At 46.6% G+C, this 19,118-nt stretch overlaps 1 protein-coding gene across 1 annotated transcript in view; it reads right to left on the bottom strand.

Moving 5' to 3' along the window:
* The window catches only part of dnah3 (dynein axonemal heavy chain 3), a 336,640-nt gene extending 318,083 nt beyond the window's left edge, over positions 1-18,557 (bottom strand). The window contains exon 1 of the mRNA XM_086000753.1: positions 18,075-18,557. Coding sequence (XP_085856879.1) covers positions 18,075-18,089 — 15 coding nt within the window. The 5' untranslated portion in view covers positions 18,090-18,557. The remainder of the gene's footprint in view (positions 1-18,074) is intronic.
* Between the last annotated feature and the right edge of the window lie 561 nt (positions 18,558-19,118).

Raw genomic sequence — 19,118 nt, 5'->3', positions numbered from 1 at the left:
ATGGACTTCCACCAAAGATATGCCCAAGGCTACAGAGTTTCCTCTCAAAAAATTGCTGTAGTTAATGGCTCATCTTCTGGTGATGGATACGTTCCTCGCTAAGCATAATGAATGCATTAATTTCCCCAGGGAGACAGCAAAGCAAGAATAGCAGGCTTCCCACAAGTACAGGGCATCGTTGGTTGTACCCACATAGCCCTGCATACTACAGATGAAGATCCCGGACTATTCCTAAACAGGAAGGGCTTCCACTCACTCAATGTACAGCTAGTGTGTGATAATAGGAATTGTGTCGTGCAGATCTGAGCAAGGACAGATTGCAGGAGTGAAGTGACATTTTGGAAGCCCCTTCCCATGCTCTCCTTCATGCTTTGAAAGTCAGAAGAGAAGTTGGAACCCAGAGCCAAAATAGTAGCAGTCTGAGCTTCCATCGAAACCTGTCAGAGATGTCACCGGAGGCTACATAACTGAGGGCCCCGCTACAATGTTCATAGAGCTCACCATGCTTGACTAAACTGTTTTCATGCCATGCGCAAATACCCCACAGAGGTTGGTGCTGGACTTCTCCATACTCTGACACTGTGTGCAGACCCCCTGGCGGGCAGGCCAATGAACTGAGTAGTTGGTGGTACACAGCCATCAGTCTTCTTCTATAGGCTTGGTGCTTAAAATCAGCATCTGTGCCCGTCAGGGAGCTGGCTCCTGGGCTGTCATATCCCCCTGCCCTTGCTCCTGCACATTTGCTCTGGTGACTCTCCTTGTGCAGACCCTGATTTCTGAGCAGGTGCCTGCAAGAGTAAGGTCGAGTGACCATGTGTGCTCAGGAGGGTTGTCTTCCTCTTCCTCCATTACTTGCCATGGACCTGGACAGAGAAGGCAGGGACACGGGTTAGCAGTTAGTGGCAAGGGTTAGTAGTGACAGATGAGTGGCAGCTTAATGCAGCATCACTTTGTCATGCAGAGTGTGTGAGGGAGAGATTTCAGTGAGAAAAAAAAATACGAGGGTAAGATAGGCAAACACCGAGGAATGTATCCTCCAGCCTCGCCAGTTGCAATGCTTCCAACATACCTCCTGCCCACAATTTCCATTATCGCCTCTTCTAATGAGGGCAGGAGGTGGATAGATGGTGGCTCCCTGATACTGTGTGCCAGCTTTCCTTGTACGAAGAAAGGAAGTGTGTTAGATGTAGGGAAGTAATTGTGAGGATAGTAGCAGGTCCAGAGTTTGGCAGTACAGTAGTAGGAGGTTCAATTAAGTGTGTTGCTGTGATTGCAGGAAAGTAGTGGGAAGCAGGGGAGGAAAGGCTTGCAAGTGCTGCGACTACAGGTAGTGCTGGGCTAAGAGCAAGAGAGATTAGAGTTGGGTGTCTTACCTTTGCAGCCCTGCTCAGATCATTAAACTTCCTTTAACATTGCAGCCAGATCCAGGGTGCAATACTTCACACACTGACCTCTGTCCACTGATGCTAGGCAACTTGTCTTGATACCCTATGCCTCCCATTGGAAACAGTACCTCCTACTGACTTCCTGAATCTCCAGAACTGCATCCGAGAATCAGGGAGCCTTGCTCTACCTGCCACTTGCATTATACAGCACTACGTAAAAGCAAAAGTACACCTCCACTTTAAGAAACACAGACTGCCTTTAAATGGCATCACTGACGCTCGATTTCCCATGCTCCCAATCAGTGAGCTGCCAATAAACAGCGCGAGTAGCGCTGGCAACTTACCAATCTTAAGCAAACAAGACACGTGCACCAATTTCACACGTGCTTCTCGCTGATGTCATTGGGCAAGCGTATCGGCTGCTACACCTGTTTTCAGCGCAAGTTGAATTGCTCCCTCAATGTGTTTGTGTGCATTCACACTCTACTAAGTAAATCATGAGCGAATCAATCCCAAGTCCACTTCTGGTTTGGAAAGCCAATTTATACTGACACCTCCAAAATTTGATCTGCAAGTGGTCCAAAACCTCTAGACATTGCAACATCATTACATTTATGTGGTGATGTTATGACACATAGGTTCTCTCTGCCAGTGAATGCATTCTGACATTTAAAGCTTCCAGGTTCAATTCAGTGGTAATGCAGAAGTAATTGACTAGGACCAGAAATATTGCAGCTTCTGGGAACGTGCAAGAGCTCGGAATAAAAATCTGCTTTTAGCAGCTGGTGGGAGAAGCTTTGAGGAACTGACTCCCAATGTAAATACAGGTATAAAATTTCAAACAGTCACCATTCCTTCCAAGCAAAGAAAGAGATATATTCTTGCCATTTGCTCCTCATTGCTATTCCAACTTGTGCTCGTCAACATATTTCTAAAGACAAAGTAATAACTAGTATAGTCAACGGGGAATGATATTAGTTATCTTCACAAGAATATATGTCCTGCTGTGCAGCAAATCCATCCACTGTCATGTGCATCCAAAAATTCTGGCAATTTATACTTATACATTCTGCTTTTAGAAACAGGAATGGTAATCTCACTATTTCTTTAAAATTTTAAATGGCAACAAATGGAATTCCTAGTTACTTCTGCTTTCTGCTGGGTGGTTTCAGTCAATAGCACTTGCTCCAGAAACTGAGCCCCTCAGAACTGACCTGTTGTAATGCTTCCTTTGCGCCTCACAATTGTCTTAACAAACACTTAGTCAAGTAACAGTGTTAATCCAATTCTGGAGAGTTGGAAACCGTCGGAAATTAAGCGGGACAACAAATGTGCACAGCCCAGTTCACTGACACTGCTGCTTCCATATTTGCTGTTATGTGTATAATCAACCTCTGAGCCTTGAAATCAGAAACAAGTTATATTAAATTGCAATTCAAGAAAATTATATTTCAATTAACTTCTTGATTATTTCTGCCATTGCTTTGTACTTGCAATGATTTATTGAAACAAACCTTGAAATTTCCTATAAGGGAACATTAAATATACAGCGAAGCATTGCATTATGGCTTTTAAACAATTTACTGTCCACTTGTGTGGTGTATGTAACCTGTTCCACCTTAAGAGAACTACCTTAAGAGATGTACTACTTTCTCTTGGCTGCTGTATACTGTAATACCGGTGGTGACCACACCGGTATATAAGTGTTGTGTAGGGATTTGCTGGGCAGTTCAGCCCTGACCTCCGAATAGTAAAGACCTGTTAAAGTTATTCTTGTGGTCTGTGTCCAGTGATTTATAATAAGCATAACTGGGACACACAGACTTAACAGTGGCGACGAGTCCGATCTTACCCTGCGGCAGTTTTACATCCAAGGCAGCTTCGTCCTCAGAACGGGCGTCGAGAAGAGGCATCCGCCCTCATCATCCTGCTGAGCACCATCGCACGGGAGGCATCGAGAACCCGGGTTAAAAAGAAAAATTCTGACCACGAAGCCCTCCATCAGCGACAGGCAGTGATCATCCCTTCTACCACGGTGGTGGGTAAGCCGATCAGCGACACGAGCAAAAAGTCGGCCGTGTTGACTGTGGAGTGGGGGAGGGAAAATGGAGGAAAAAGGGCAGAGAACTTGACCACGGCCGGTGAAAAGGGCCGGGCTGCAATCGAGGCCAAGAGGCGCAGCGACTGGGGCAGCTTAAGGCACGAGAGCCGCGGAGAACTCAAACGCAGCCGGTGTAAAGGACCGGGCTGCATGCGGGGCTGAAAGGCGCAACAGCAGGGGAAGCGTGAATGCCCACGGGAACCGCGGGGGAGTAAAACCAGCGTCGGGGAATTGAGAACCGCTGGGGAGGCGAGAACGGCAGCAGCACGGCAATCGTCATTGCAGCCAGCGGGGGAAGAAGGCAAACGCGGGAACCCGCCATTGTAGTCGGCGGGGGAAGAAGACAAGCGCGGGAAGCCGCCATTTTGAGAAAAAGAAAAATTTAAAAACTTGCAAGGATGCCTAAACATGGGAACATTAACACCTTTGATAGCGATATCGAAGATTGGACCACGTATGTAGAACGCATGGAAGTTTATTGTAAAGCAAATAAATACCAGATGATGAGAAAGCACTAACCTTATTAAGCTCAATGGGAGCGAAGACATACGGGCTATTGAAGCACCTTCTGTCACCAGATAAACCGGCGGATCAGACTTTCGCGAATATTGTTACTGTCCTGAAAAATCATTTAAACCCCACGCCGCTGAGGATAGCGGAACGATTTAAATTTTACAGAAGAACGCAGCTGAAAGACGAAAGCAACGCTGAATTTTTAATTGAACTGCGTAAGCTATCAAAGTACTGTCAGTTTGGAACAGGACTAGCAGATGCGCTGAGAGATAAATTTGTGTGTGGATCGTTAAAAGAAGGAACACAAAAGCGACTGCTTGAGGAGAATGATCTTACGCTTGATAAAGCTGTCACTATTGCAGCATCGCACGAAGCCGCAGCGAGAGGCACTGTGGAAATGCAGCTACGGTCACCGGAACTCAGCACCAATCAAATGGTCTTGGGTACAGTAAAATGTTATCGTTGTGGAAAGACAACGCACGATCAGAACCAGTGCTGGTTCAAAAATCAGGAATGCAGAAAATGTGGCAGGCTTGGTCACATAGCTAAAGTATGCCGGTCAGGAAAGAAGACCAGCAACAAAAAGTCACTGCAGGAAAAGTGCAGAAAGGTACACAAGGTGACAGAGAACAGTTCGAACGAACAGAAGTCAAATTCAGACTCCAGCAGTAATGAACTGGGTAGTCTAAGAGTACACAATGTTGGTAATGAAGCAGACCTCCAAACAATCTGGGTCACACTTCAGATAGCAGGAGTCCAAGTGAAGATGGAATTGGACACTGGATCGGCATTGACGGTCATGAATAAGCAAGATTACAAAAGGTTATTCCCACATATTCCCCTATGGGATACGGAGATTGTATTGAAAACATACACGGGGCAAAGAGTATACCCCATCGGGAAGATAGAGGTAAAGGTGGTCCACAAGGGCAAAGAAAGCCGAGGAATGGACTTATATGTGCTACCTGAGGGAGGTCCACCACTACTGGGACGGGAGTGGATTAGGAAAATAAATATGGACTGGCATTCCTTAAAAGCACTAACGGTAGATTCCGGAAAAAAAGATGTCAAACCTAAACGATTGTCCAGAATATTGGACGATGCTAAAGAGGTGTTCCAACAGGGACTGGGAACACTGAGAGGAATTACGGCAAACATCAAGGTTGAAGAACATGCAAACCCGAAATTTTTCAAAGTCAGACCGGTACCTTATGCGATACGACCTGCAGTGGAAGCTGAGCTGGAAGGGCTAGAACGTTCAGGAGTACTGTCTAAGGTAGACTGGAGTGAGTGGGCCACGCCCATTGTCCCCGTCATGAAGCGTTCATCGAGCAACAAGCCGGGGGAACCGGGGAAGGTTCGCATCTGTGGAGATTTCAAGATCACTGTTAATCCGGTGCTTCACATGGTGCAGTATCCGCTTCCGCGGATTGAGGATATCTTCGCTTCGTTGTCTGGCGGGAAACACTTCACCAAGATAGACCTGGCGCAGGCGTACTTACAGATGGAAGTTGAGGAAGAGTCACGCCAGTATCTCACGATCAACACGCATAGAGGCTTGTACCGGTATAATAGACTGTTTTTTGGAGTGGCATCGGCTCCAGCAATTTGGCAGAGGGCCATGGAGCAGGTATTACAGGGAATTCCAGGCACACAATGTTACCTGGACGATATTCTGATTACAGGAGATGATGACGAGGAAGACCTTGCAAATTTGGAACTGGTGCTCACCAGATTGAAAGAATATGGACTTCGAGTTAATCGCCAGAAATGTGAATTCTTTCAGAAGCGGATCTCGTACTGTGGTCATGTCATTGACCAGGGGGGGCTTCATAAGTCTCCTGACAAGATCGAAGCTGTTGTGAAGGCTCCCGCTCCGGATAGTGTATCCCAGTTGAGGTCGTTCCTCGGGTTGATTAACTATTACCATAAGTTTCTGCCAAATTTATCCACGGTGCTGCACCCGCTGAACGCTCTTTTGCAGAAGGGAGTACCATGGAAGTGGAGCGAGGACTGTAAGAGGGCCTTTCGCAAAAGCAAGGCATTGATCACCTCAGAGGAAGTGTTGGCTCACTTCAACCCAACGCTGCCTATTCGTTTGGCTTGTGATGCTTCTCCATATGGTATTGGGGCAGTACTCTCACACAAGTTGCCAAATGGCCTGGAGAGGCCAGTTGCGTTCGCATCCAGATCATTGATCTCCGCTGAGCGCAACTATGCTCAGATAGATAGGGAGGTTCTCAGCCTTGTGTGGGGAGTAAAGAAGTTTAATCATTACCTGCAGGGCCAAAAGTTTACGCTTCTGACAGACCACCAGCCGTTGGTATCCATTTTTAACCCTAAGAAGGGTGTTTCGGTGATGACAGCACAGAGACTCCAGAGCTGGTCCCTTTTCCTAGGGGCACATCAATATCAGATCGAATTCAAAGGTACAAAGCAGCATGGTAATGCTGATGGGCTGTCGCGCCTGCCACTACCTACAGAGGAGGAGGCACTGACGGTTGACCCTGTTGAGTTATTTCACTCGACCATCATCGAATGTTTACCAGTCACCAATGCAAGCATTGAAAGAGAAACCAGGAACGACCCGACACTGTCCAGGGTCTACGAAGTGACAGTGAAGGGATGGCCAGCACATGGTGATCCACTGTTACCGGCATTCTCAGCAAGACGAGAACAGCTGTCCGTCTGTCAAGGAACATTGATGTATGGAACAAGGGTGATTATTCCTCCTAAGTTAAGAGAGAGAGTTCTAAAGGAACTGCATGAAGGTCATCTGGGGGGAGTCAAGATGAAAAGCCTTGCTAGGGCTTATGTGTGGTGGCCGGGTGTCGACCAACAGATAGAGGATCTGACGAAAAGCTGCTCAGGGTGCCAAAAAGTGCAAAATGCACCTCCGATTGCACCGCTGCATCCATGGGAATGGCCTTCAACCCCATGGCAACGTGTACATATTGACTTTGCTGGTCCATTCATGGACTCCATGTTTTTAATTGTGGTGGACGCACATTCTAAATGGCCAGAAGTGATTAAGATGACTACCACTACCTCGGAAAAGACGATCACGGTGCTAAGAATGATATTTGCAAGAAATGGATTGCCAGAACAAATATGTTCAGACAACGGACCGCAGTTCGTGTCAGAAGAATTCCAGAAATTCATGAAGAAGAATGGGGTGAAACATTATACCTCTGCCCCATATCATCCGGCTACAAACGGGTTGGCCGAGAGATTTGTACAAACGTTCAAAAAAGCAATAAAGGCCATGAGCGAAGATCAGATTCCACTACAACACAAGGTGGACAAATTCCTACTGGCATATCGAAACGCCACTCATGCAATGACAAACCAAAGTCCTGCCATGATGTTCTATAACAGGAGGTTGCGGTCCAGGTTGGACTTGTTAAAAGCAAATGTGCGGAGGGAAGTTGAAAACAAACAGTTCCAGCATATAAATAACAAGACCACTCGGAGTTTCGAAATAGGACAACCAGTGTTAGCCCGGGACTATAAAAACGAGAAATGGCAATCTGGAACAATTCGGGCCAGACAAGGACCCCTGATGTACACGGTAGATATTGGTGAAAATGTAATACGGCGTCATGCTGACCAACTGGTAGAATCGAGAACAAGGGTCGAACCCATGGTTACGGCAGAGACAACTGTGGAAGAAGTTAGTGAACCTGAAGCATCTACCTCAGAAGTGAATGTACCTGATGATGATGTCAAATCCATAAGAGACCAACTAGATGAGTCACCCCAGCAACGAGAATCAGAGACCCCTGAAAGGCGTTATCCAACTCGAATCAGGAGGCCTCCTCAGAGACTGAATCTTTGAACTGTTTTGCATGAAGTTGTATATATATATATATATATATATATGTTATGTTATGTTAAATGGGGATATAACTGTTAAGCTAAAAAGGGAGGATTGTGGTGTATGTAACCTGTTCCACCTTAAGAGAACTACCTTAAGAGATGTACTACTTTCTCTTGGCTGCTGTATACTGTAATACTGGTGGTGACCACACCGGTATATAAGTGTTGTGTAGTGATTTGCTGGGCAGTTCAGCCCTGACCTCCGAATAGTAAAGACCTGTTAAAAGTTATTCTTGTGGTCTGTGTCCAGTGATTTATAATAAGCATAACTGGGACACACAGACTTAACAACTTGTTTAAAGTCCCCAGAGTGCAGTGAGTAAAAGGTTTAAAAGCTGTGGTGGTAGTTGATTATTCTGCAATGGAGGCTCTCCTGGACAGCCCACTTTCAGCGGTACGGACAGTGAACTTGTAATACAGTAATCTGCCACCTAGTTTAGCAGCTTGTTCATTTAAATAACTCTAGCTCAAGGGACCAACAAGCCAGGGGACCAATCCTGGTTCAATAAGGAGTGTAGAAGAGCATGCCAGGAGCAGCACCAGGTGTACCTAAAAATGAGGTGCCAACCTGGGGAAGCTGCAACACAGGACTACATGCATACTAAACAACATGCTATAGACAAAGCTAAGCAATCTCACAACCAACGGGTCAGATCAAAACTCTGCAGTCCTGCCACATCCAGTCAGGAATGGTGGTGGACAATTGAATAACTAACGGAGGAAGAGGCTCCATGAACATCCCCATCCTCAATGATGGCGGAGCCCAGCACGCGAGTGCAAAAGACAAGGCTGAAGTGTTTGCAACTGTTATGTCCGTGTATCTTAATGTTGTGTCCTTCAATAATCAGACAACAGACTGCAGGGGAACGATTCAACAGGTGTTTACTGAATGAGGGTTACTCTAGAACTAATTGTACAGATCACTACTCAGGGTTATATACAGGTGTGGTCACTGCCGGTACTGCAGTATACAGGAGCTGTAAAAAGCAGTTCTCTCCCTTAAGGTATATATACACATTACATACATTACAATTCCTCCCCTTTTAGATTAACAGTACCATAATACTCATTTAACAATTAACATTTTTAATATACAATGTTATATGAAAATAGTCCATTCATATATTCAGTCTCTGGGGAGGCTTACTGATTCTTTCTGGATAACGCCTTTCCCGAGTGTCTCGCTCTTGGTGCGGAAGCGATTCTAGCACCCTGTCGTCAGTTGATTCATCAGCTTCCAATGCTATTGTTTCTGAGGTAGATGTGACCTGTACGTCGGGTTCCTCACCAGGTACGTATGGCCGAGACATGGGGTTGACTCGTTCCTGTGACTCTAGGATCTGGTCAGCATGGCGTCTCACAATGTTCTCCCCAACATCCACTGTGTACATTAGTGGCCCCTGCCGTGTGCATATCGTTCCTGGTTGCCATTTCTCTGTTCGGTAGTCGCGGGCCAAGACTGGTTGCCCTACATTGAAGCTCCTTGTCGGCTTCTCATTGATGTGCTGGAATTGCTTACTCTCAACATCTCTTCGTATATTTGGTCTGAGCAAATCCAGACGAGATCTCAACCTTCGGTTAAAGAACATCATGGCCGGGGCCTGGTTGGTGACTGCATGTGTCGCATTTCTGTAGGCTAACAGGAAATTGTCCACCTTATGCTGCAGTGGAATGTCGTCATCGCACATGGCCTTTACTGCTTTTTTAAAGGTTTGTACGAACCTCTCAGCCAATCCATTTGTGGCTGGATGATACGGGGCGGATGTGTAATGCCTTACCCCATTCCTTTTCATAAATCTTCGAAACTCTTCGGACACAAACTGTGGTCCGTTATCAGAGCAAATCTGCTCTGGCAAGCCGTTCCTGGCAAAAATGGTCTGTAGGACAGCAATAGTTTTCTCCGTGGTGGTGGAGGACATTTTGATGACCTCAGGCCATTTCGAGTGCGCATCCACGGCTATTAAAAACATTGAGTCCATGAATGGACCAGCAAAATCAATATGCACCCATTGCCATGGAGATGAGGGCCACTCCCATGGGTGTGGAGGGGCATGTGGTGGTGCATTTTGGACCTTCTGGCATCCTGAGCAGCTCTTTGTCAGGTCCTCGATTTGCTGATCGATCCCCGGCCACCACACATAAGCCCAAGCAAGGCTTTTCATTTTCACCCCTCCCAGATGACCTTCGTGAAGCTCATTGAGCACTCTCTCCCTTAACTTGGGTGGAATTACCACTCGGAATCCACACATCACGGTCCCCTGGCATACTGACAGCTGTTCTCTTCTGGATGAGAATGCTGGCAACAGTGAGTCGCCATGTGCTGGCCATCCCTTCACCGTCAAATCATATACCCGAGGCAGTGTCGGGTCATTTCGGGTCTCCTTCTCTATACCAGCGTTAGTTACTGGCAAGCATTCAATTATAGTCGAATGAAATATTTCGACAGGATCCACTGCTGGTGCTTCCTCCGCAGTAGGCAGTGGCAGGCGTGATAGCCCATCAGCGTTTCCATGCTGTTTCGTGCCCTTATACTCAATTTCATATTGGTGCGCCCCTAGAAAAAGGGACCATCTTTGTAGCCGTTGCGCAGTCATCACCGGAACGCCCTTCTTTGGATTAAAGATGGAGACAAGCAGTTGGTGGTCAGTCAGCAAGGTGAACTTCTGCCCGTGCAGATAGTGATTGAACTTTTTCACTCCCCACACTAGGCTGAGGGCCTCCCTGTCAATCTGGACGTAGTTACGCTCGGCTGAGGTTGGTGACCGAGACGCAAAGGCTACTGGCCTCTCCGAGCCATCCGGGAATTTGTGCGACAGCACCGCTCCAATGCCATAGGGTGATGCATCACACGCCAACCGAATTGGTAGTGCTGGGTTGAAATGAGCCAACACCTCTTTTGATGTGATCAATGCTTTGCTCTTCTGGAAAGCTCGTTTACATTCGTCACTCCACTTCCATGGTACCCCTGTTTGCAGTAGGGTGTTCAGTGGGTGTAATACAGTAGACAAATTCGACAAGAACTTATGGTAGTAGTTCACCAGCCCGAGGAACGACCTCAGTTGTGACACATTTTCTGGTGCTGGAGCCTTGACTACTGCCTCAATCTTTTCAGGGGACTTATGTAACCCCTCTTCATCAATAATGTGGCCACAATACGAGATCTGCTTCTGGAAAAACTCGCATTTGTGGCGATTAGCTCGGAGCCCATATTCCTTCAATCTAGTGAGCACCTGCTCCAGGTTGGCGAGGTGATCACTGTCATTTTCGCCCATGACCAGGATGTCGTCCAAATAACACTGGGTCCCTGGAATCCCTTGCAGGACTTGTTCCATTGCCCTTTGCCAAATAGCCGGAGCTGATGCCACCCCGAACACCAGCCGGTTGTATTGGTAGAGACCTTTATGAGTGTTGATCGTGAGGTACTGTTTCGGGGCTTCTTCTACCTCCATTTGCAGGTACGCCTGGGCCAGATCAATCTTAGTGAAGCGTTTCCCTCCAGATAGCGAGGCGAAAATATCTTCAATCCGCGGAAGCGGATATTGTACAGTCTGAAGGACTGGGTTCACTGTCATCTTAAAGTCCCCACAGATGCGAACCTTCTTTGGTTCCCCAGGCGTATTACTCAACGACCTCTTCATTACAGGAACGATGGGTGTAGCCCACTCGCTCCAGTCCACTTTGGACAGTACTCCTGAACGTTCCAAACCTTCCAGCTCTGCTTCGACGGCTGGGCGGATCGCATAAGGCACCGGTCTGGCCTTAAAAAACTTTGGGCTTGCATTTTCCTCTATTTTGATCGTCACTGTTATGCCTTTTAGTGTTCCGAGTCCCTGCTGGAACACTTCTTGTGCGTCAGTTAGCATTTTTGACAGTCGTCCAGGTGTGACGTCGTCATCCTTTTTGGCATCTACAGTCAGTGCTTGTATGGAATGCCAATCTAGCTGTATCTTCCGGATCCATTCGTGTCCTAGTAGTGGTGGTCCTCCATCTGGCAATACATATAGGTCCATTTTTGGTGTTTCCTTGCCGTTATATGTAACGTTCACCCTTATTTTTCCTTTGGGGTAGACTTATTGCCCCGTGTACGTCTTCAAGACAATCTCTGTATCTCTCAAGGGTATATGTGAGAATAACCGCTTGTAGTCCCTTCGGTTTATGACTGTTAGGGCTGATCCTGTGTCCAATTCCATTTTCACTTGGACTCCTGCTATCTTGAGCGTGACCCAGATAGTTTGGTGATCCTCCGTTTTGATCACAGTGTGTAGTTTCAGACAACCCAGCTCCTTGCTTCCGGAGTCTGTATCACTCTTCTGTTCGTCTGAACTACTCTCCGTCACCTTATGTACCTTCTTGTACTTCTCCTGTGGAGATTTCTTGCTGCTGGTTTTCTTTCCCGACCTGCAGGCTCTTGCTATGTGTCCTACTTTTCCACACTGTCTGCACACTTTGTCCTTGAACCAGCAATCATTATGGTCGTGTGTTGTTCTGCCGCAGCAATAGCACTTCACTGTTCCATATGACATTTCATTTGTGCCGTATTCTTGCGGTCTCCATTGTATCTCTGCAGCGCCCCGTGCTGCTGCTTCGTGTGATACTGCAATGCTGAAAGCCTTGTCCAGCGTAAGATCCTTTTCTGATAGAAGCCGTTGCTGGGTTCCTTCACTTTGAAGCCCACACACAAACTTGCCCCTTAAGGTATCTGCTAGTCCCATTCCAAACTGGCAGTGTTTCGATAGCTTGCGCAGTTCCGTTAAATACTCAGCATTACTTTCATCTTTATGCTGGGTCCTTTTGTGAAACTTAAATCTTTCTGCTATCAGCAGCGGTGTGGGGTTTAAGTGGTCCTGTAGGATTGACACTATGTTTTCAAAATCCTTTTCTACTGGCTTCTCTGGGGTTACTAGGTTTTGTAGTAAGCCATACGTTTTTGCACCCATTGAATTCAACAATACCAGCGCTTTCTTGTCATCTGGCACTTCATTCGCCTTGCAGTATACTTCTATGCATTCGACATATGTCGTCCAATCTTCGACTTCATTGTCGAACGCTGTGATACTGCCACTCTTCGGCATTTTTGGGTGTGGTTAGACTGGCTTAAAATGGCATCTCCCGCGCTTTCCTTTCTTCCCCGCTGCGGCTTAAAATGGCGTCTCCCGCGCTGCTGCCAACGCCGCTCTCGGTCCTCGTGGCAAATGGCGACGCCCTGTGGGTTTCGCGCGCTGCTCCTGCGCTGCTGCCAACGCTGCTCTCTGCGATCCTTGTGGCAATGGCAGCGCCTCGCATTTTCCTGCACGCCTCTCTCCCCCGTTGACGCCACTCGGTCCTGAACACCGGCTGCGCCCTGTGCGCTCTGCCCTCTCTCTCTCCCCCGTCGACGCTGCTCGGCCTTTTTCTATGCCGCTCGGTCGGGCTCTAGCCCGCTGCTGTCCAGGAAGGGTCTGCGCAGTACCTGTTGCCAGCCCGTTTCGCTGGACCACCGTGACTGGAAAGCCAAGCCTGGCTCTCGACAGCCTCCCCTGCGATGCTCAAATCTCCGCTGGATGACTGGGCGGTTGCCCGTGGTTGACGCCCATGCTTCTAGACTTGGCCTTCTTCCACTGTTCTCCAGGAGCGAATCCCTGGGAGGTGATGCAGAGTTGCAGGTAGGTTCGAATCTGCCTCGTCGCCAATGTTAGGTCCGTGTATCTTAATGTTGTGTCCTTCAATAATCAGACAACAGACTGCAGGGGAACGATTCAACAGGTGTTTACTGAATGAGGGTTACTCTAGAACTAACTGTACAGATCACTACTCAGGGTTTATATACAGGTGTGGTCACTGCCAGTACTACAGTATACAGGAGCTGTAAAAAGTAGTTCTCTCCTTAAGGTATATATACATTACAGCAACCATCTTCAGCCAAGTGCCGAGTGAATGATCCATCGTGGCCTCTTTCTGAGGTTCCCAACATCACAGATGCCAGTCTTCAGCCAATTCAATTGATTCCACGTGATATCAAGAAACGGCTGAGCGCATTGGATACAGCAAAGGCTATTGACCCTGACAACATCCCGGCTGCAGTCCTGAAGACTTGTGCTCCAGAACTAGCTGCGCCTCCAGCCAAGCTGTTCCAGTACAGCTACAACACTGGCATCTATCCATCAGTGCCAGGCAATGACTATCTCCAACAAGATAGAGTCTAACCACTGCCCCTTGACATTCAACAACATTACCATCACCAAATCCCCCACCATCAGCATCCTGGGGGGTCACCATTGACCAGAAACTTAACTGGACCAACCACATATATACTGTGGAAACAAGAGCAGGTCAGAGACTGGCTATTCTGCAGCGAGTGTCTCATCTCCTGACTCCCCAAAGTCTTTCCATCACCTACAAGGCACAAGTCAGGAGTGTGATGGTATACTCTCCACTTGCCTGGATGAGTGCAACTCCAACAACACTCAAGAAGCTCAACACCATCCAGGACAAAGCAGCCCGCTTGATTGGCATCCCATCCTCCACCACCGGCGCACTATGGCTGCAATATTTACCATCTACAAGATGCACTGCAGCAACTCGCCAAGGCTACTTCGGCAGCACCTCCCAAACCCGTAACCTCTACCACCTAGAAGGACAAGGGCAGCAGGCACATGGGAACACCATCACCTCCAGTTTCCCCTCCAAGTTACACACCATCCTGACTTGGAAATGCTTTCATTGTCGCTGGGTCAAAATCCTGGAACTCCCTCCCTAACAGCACTGTGGAAGTACCTTCACCACACAGACTGCAGCAGTTCAAAAATGCGGCGCACCACCAATTTCTCAAGGGCAATTAGGGATGGGCAAGAAATGCTGGCCTTGCCAGCGACGCCCACATCCCAGAAACGAATTTTAAAAATCCTGATAGTTGGTGTCCACCATGACATCATCAATCAGAAAACTCCATGAAAGAAAATATTTAAATAACTGATAAGTGGGAAAGATTTCCAAGATTGTAATCTTATTTCCCAATTCAAATGACTATCATAAATTACTTCAGCTTCACTCTCAAGTTTGTTATTTGAAACCACATTGCTACGTTATCAGTCCCAGATATCAGTTTCTCTAAATAATAAAACTGTCTGGCAAAGAAATGAAATGGAGATGTATTATAGTCTTGGAAGCAATAAATGTTTAACAGGTATACACTTAAAGAGGCCACGTTGCTGTATTTGAATTTTCAGAGGGCTCATTTCCTAGTACACAAAGGGACAGTGTGCCCCAAATGTTAACTATAGTATCGCCGTACTGGATGTCATGTCAAAGTGTTGTACCTGCTACAGCATAAATGCCTGCATGCAGTTTTCAGATTCATCTTATTTCTTATTAAAACCAAAACAAACATATTTTATATCACCAATTGACTGCAACAGGACATAGAAAAGCTAGCAGTATGGGCAGACAAGTGGCAGATGGAATTTAATACAGAGAAGTGTGAGGCGATGCATTTTGGCAGAAGGGAGAGAGGCAATATACACTTAATGGCACAGTTTCAAAGAGTGTGCAGGGACAGGGGGACCTGGGGGTTAATGTGCATAGGTCCCTGAAGGTGGCAGGACATATTGAGAGAGTGGTTAGCAAAGCATATGGGATCTTGGGCTTCATAAATAGAGGTATTGAGTACAAAAGTAGAGAAGTTATGCTGAACCTTTATAAAGCGCTGGTTAGGCCACAACTGGAGTATTGCATCCAGCTCTGGTCACCACACTTTAGGAAGGATATGAAGGCCCTTGAGAAGGTGCTGAGGAGATTTACCAGAATGGTTCTGGGGATGGGGGATCTTATGGTTCTGGGGATGGGGGATCTTAGCTACAAGGACAGGTTGGAGAAGCTGGATTTGTTTTCATTAGAGCAAAGGAGGTTGAGGGGTGATTTGATAGAGGTGTACAAGATTATGACAGGTTTGGATAGGCTAGACGGGCAAAGGCTGTTCCCACTAGTTGATGGTACAAGGACTAGGGGACACAGATTTAAGGTTTTGGGCAAGAGATACAGGGAGATGTGAGGAAAACCTTTTTACACAGCGGGTGGTGATGACCTGGAATTCGCTGCCAACGGAAGTGGTGGAAGCGGAGACACTCAATGTTTTCAAGGGGAGACTGGATAGGCACTTGAGGGAAATAAACTTGCAGGGCTACGGGGATAGAGCAGGGGAATGGGACTGACTGATTGCTCTAGAGAGAGCTGGCACGGACTCAATGGGCCGAATGGCCTCCTTCTGTGCCATTATGACTCTATGGCAACATTGGAGCCACTATATTTAAAACATAGCAAAAAATTTAGCAAGTCCCCTATCCATTGCTTTAAGGAGATGCCAGTCACAATGTTTCTAACATGCCCCCTGCCTACAATTTCCATGGCCACCTCTGCTAATGGGGACAGCAGGTGGGTGGATGGTGACTCCCTTATATTGGGAGTCAGCTTCTCTTGTAAGAAGTGTGCCTGATGAAAGTTTGTGTGTGTTAATGATGCGTGAAAGGTGTCGGGAAGTAATTGTGATGACAGTGCAGAGTGTGCCAGTAGCAGCAGAAGGAGGTTCAATGAAATGAGTTGCTGTGATTGCATGAAAGTGATGGGAAGCAGTGGAGGGAAGGCTTGCAAGTGCTGGGAATACAGGTAATGTAGTGCTAAGAGTAAGAGAGATGGGAGTTGTGAGTCTTCCCTTTGCTGCCCTGCACACTTCTTTCAACATTGCAGCCAGATGCTAGGTACAATGATTCTCACATTGACCTATTTGGCCACCTTGGCGCACTGGTGCCAGGCAACTTGTGTGTTCAACAGATCATCCTCCAGCATTTCCGCTACCTCCAAAGTGATCCCACCACCAAACGTATCTTCCCCTCCCCTCCCCTTTCAGCATTCCGCAGGGACCGCTCTCTCCGAGACACCCTAGTCCACTCCTCTATCACCCCAAACAGCCCTTCCCCTTCGCCTGGCACCTTCCCGTGCAAGCGGAGGAGATGTAACACCTGCCCCTATACCTCCCCCCTCCCCACTGTCCAGGGCCCCAAACACCCCTTCCAGGTGAAACAGCGATTTACTTGTACTTCTCGCAATCTAGTATACTGTATTCGCTGCTCACGATGCGGTCTCCTCTACATTGGGGAGACCAAACGCAGATTGGGTGACCGCTTTGCGGAACACCTCCGTTCAGTCCGTAAGGGTGACCCCGAGCTTCCGGTCGCCTGTCATTTCAATTCACCGCTCCATTCCCACTCGGACCTCACCGTCCTTGGCCTCTTGTACTGTTCCACGGAAGCTCAACGTAAACTCGAGGAACAGCACCTCATCTTCCGATTAGGCACTCTGCAGCCTTCCGGTCTCAATATCGAGTTCAACAATTTCAGATCATAACCTCGGCCCCTATTTCATTTTCACTTATATTTTTCCACTCCTTTCCTTTCCCCCCCCCCCCCTTCCTTTTGTTTCTCTCTCACACCTGGCAGCTATCTTTTGCCCTGCCAGTACACTTTACACCTAATCACAGCCTATTACCATCTCGTCTAGCTTCTAATCTCTTTTACTTCTTTTGGTTCTTTTATTCTTTTGTCCGATCGCAGCCCTGCCTTCGATCTAGTTCCTTTTCTCTCCAGTTTTGAAGAAGGGTCAAACCCGAAACGTCAACTCAAATTTCTCTCCACGGATGTTGCCTGACTTGCTGAGTTTTTCCAGCATTTTCTGTTGTTATTACTTGTGTGTTACTAATTTCCTGTATAATTACCAGTATAGATACATCGAAATTCTAAGTACGTTACCCGACATTGTATTAAAATACAGAAACAGTAACAAAATATGACTAGCAAACAAATTCTGATTTAGAAATGTGAGCATATTTTACAGGAAAAACCCTATTATTAGCCAGTAAATTCCATTCGCATTTTGTTTTCTGTTTTCCCGTTTAGGAAAACCTTTTCAATGCTGTTTTGAATTTATGAATTTGTTTATAATTATATATTATACAATTGAGGCGCGTTATGCAATAAATTGCGCCTTGTGCATTAGTTAAGTTTTAAGATTGACAATTTAAGTAGCTCTTATTAGATTTCTATTTCGCTATTAGAAAGCGCAGTTATATTTCACTCATTCAAAAATAAAACATGTTGAACAGAAGAAACATTTAACATGAGATACACAGGAGGCGAAGGAACTCGCGCACAAACGGTTCTGGTTCGTACCTCCTCATCTTCCATCTTTGGTAGCAGCAATTGCAGAAGCAATTTCTTAGATCAAAACTTCCCTCAGTCCCTGAAAAAAGTCTTCAACATATTGGGTCATTAATACTGAGCTTCTGAGGAACAGTCGCCGTTTTGTTTCGTCACAGAAAGCTGTAACTTTGCGTCTTGCTGACGGCCATGCCCCCACACTCTGTGACCTTCATTAATGTTGGGACGCTTTTTCCAATTGTCTCTTTCATTGAACTTTCTAAACGCCAAAATTTCATTGTCAGATTACCAGGTCGAACTGGATCGTTTAGTAAGTTTTCTGTAACTGAATTAACTTTCTGATTTAAAAACACGTTTGTGTGCTTCGTAAAGTTATGGGTATGTCCCCCAGGCTACACCTGTATCGGCATCAGCGCCGCGCGGAATGGCGGCTCCTTGTATAACATCCGGGCACACTGTTGCTATGTGCTACCGCGTTCCTGTTGCTAGGCTACTGAGGAAAAAAGAAATCTTTATATATAGCGTCTTTCACCACCACCGGACGCCCCAAAGAGCTTTACAGCCAATTAAGTACTTTTTGAAGTGTGGTCACTGTTGTAATGTAGGAAATGCAGCAGCCAATTTGCACAGAGCAAGCTCCCCACAAACAGCAATGTATAGAATTTAGCTTGAGCGAACGAACGAAGAACGGAGGAATGAATGACTGAATGATTGAACGATGCCAGTAGGACTGGCGTATAGGGGTTCTTTCTTTTGTTGGTTTATTAAATAGTGACAGTTTGTACTGTAAACATTATTGATTCACCTGTAAACATTTATTATTGTATTTATATTGTTGACCATAAAGCTGTTTTTTGAGGCTTTATCCTTTTTATTGTGGTCAATGAATGTAATGGATTTACTATGTAATTGATGAGTTGTATAAGTACTGTTGTACTTGAATGTTAAAAAAAAGGACAAACAGCAATGTGATAATGACCAGATCATCTCATGTTAGTGATGTTGATTGAGAGTTAAATATTGGCCAGGACACCGGGATAACTTCCCTGCTCTTCT

This window comes from Somniosus microcephalus, chromosome 11 (genome assembly GCF_052327205.1).
Source record: "Somniosus microcephalus isolate GS21.2 chromosome 11, FLI_Smic_1.0, whole genome shotgun sequence".
Taxonomy (NCBI): Eukaryota; Metazoa; Chordata; class Chondrichthyes; order Squaliformes; family Somniosidae; genus Somniosus; species Somniosus microcephalus.
This window is presented reverse-complemented; position numbering and strand designations above follow the sequence as displayed.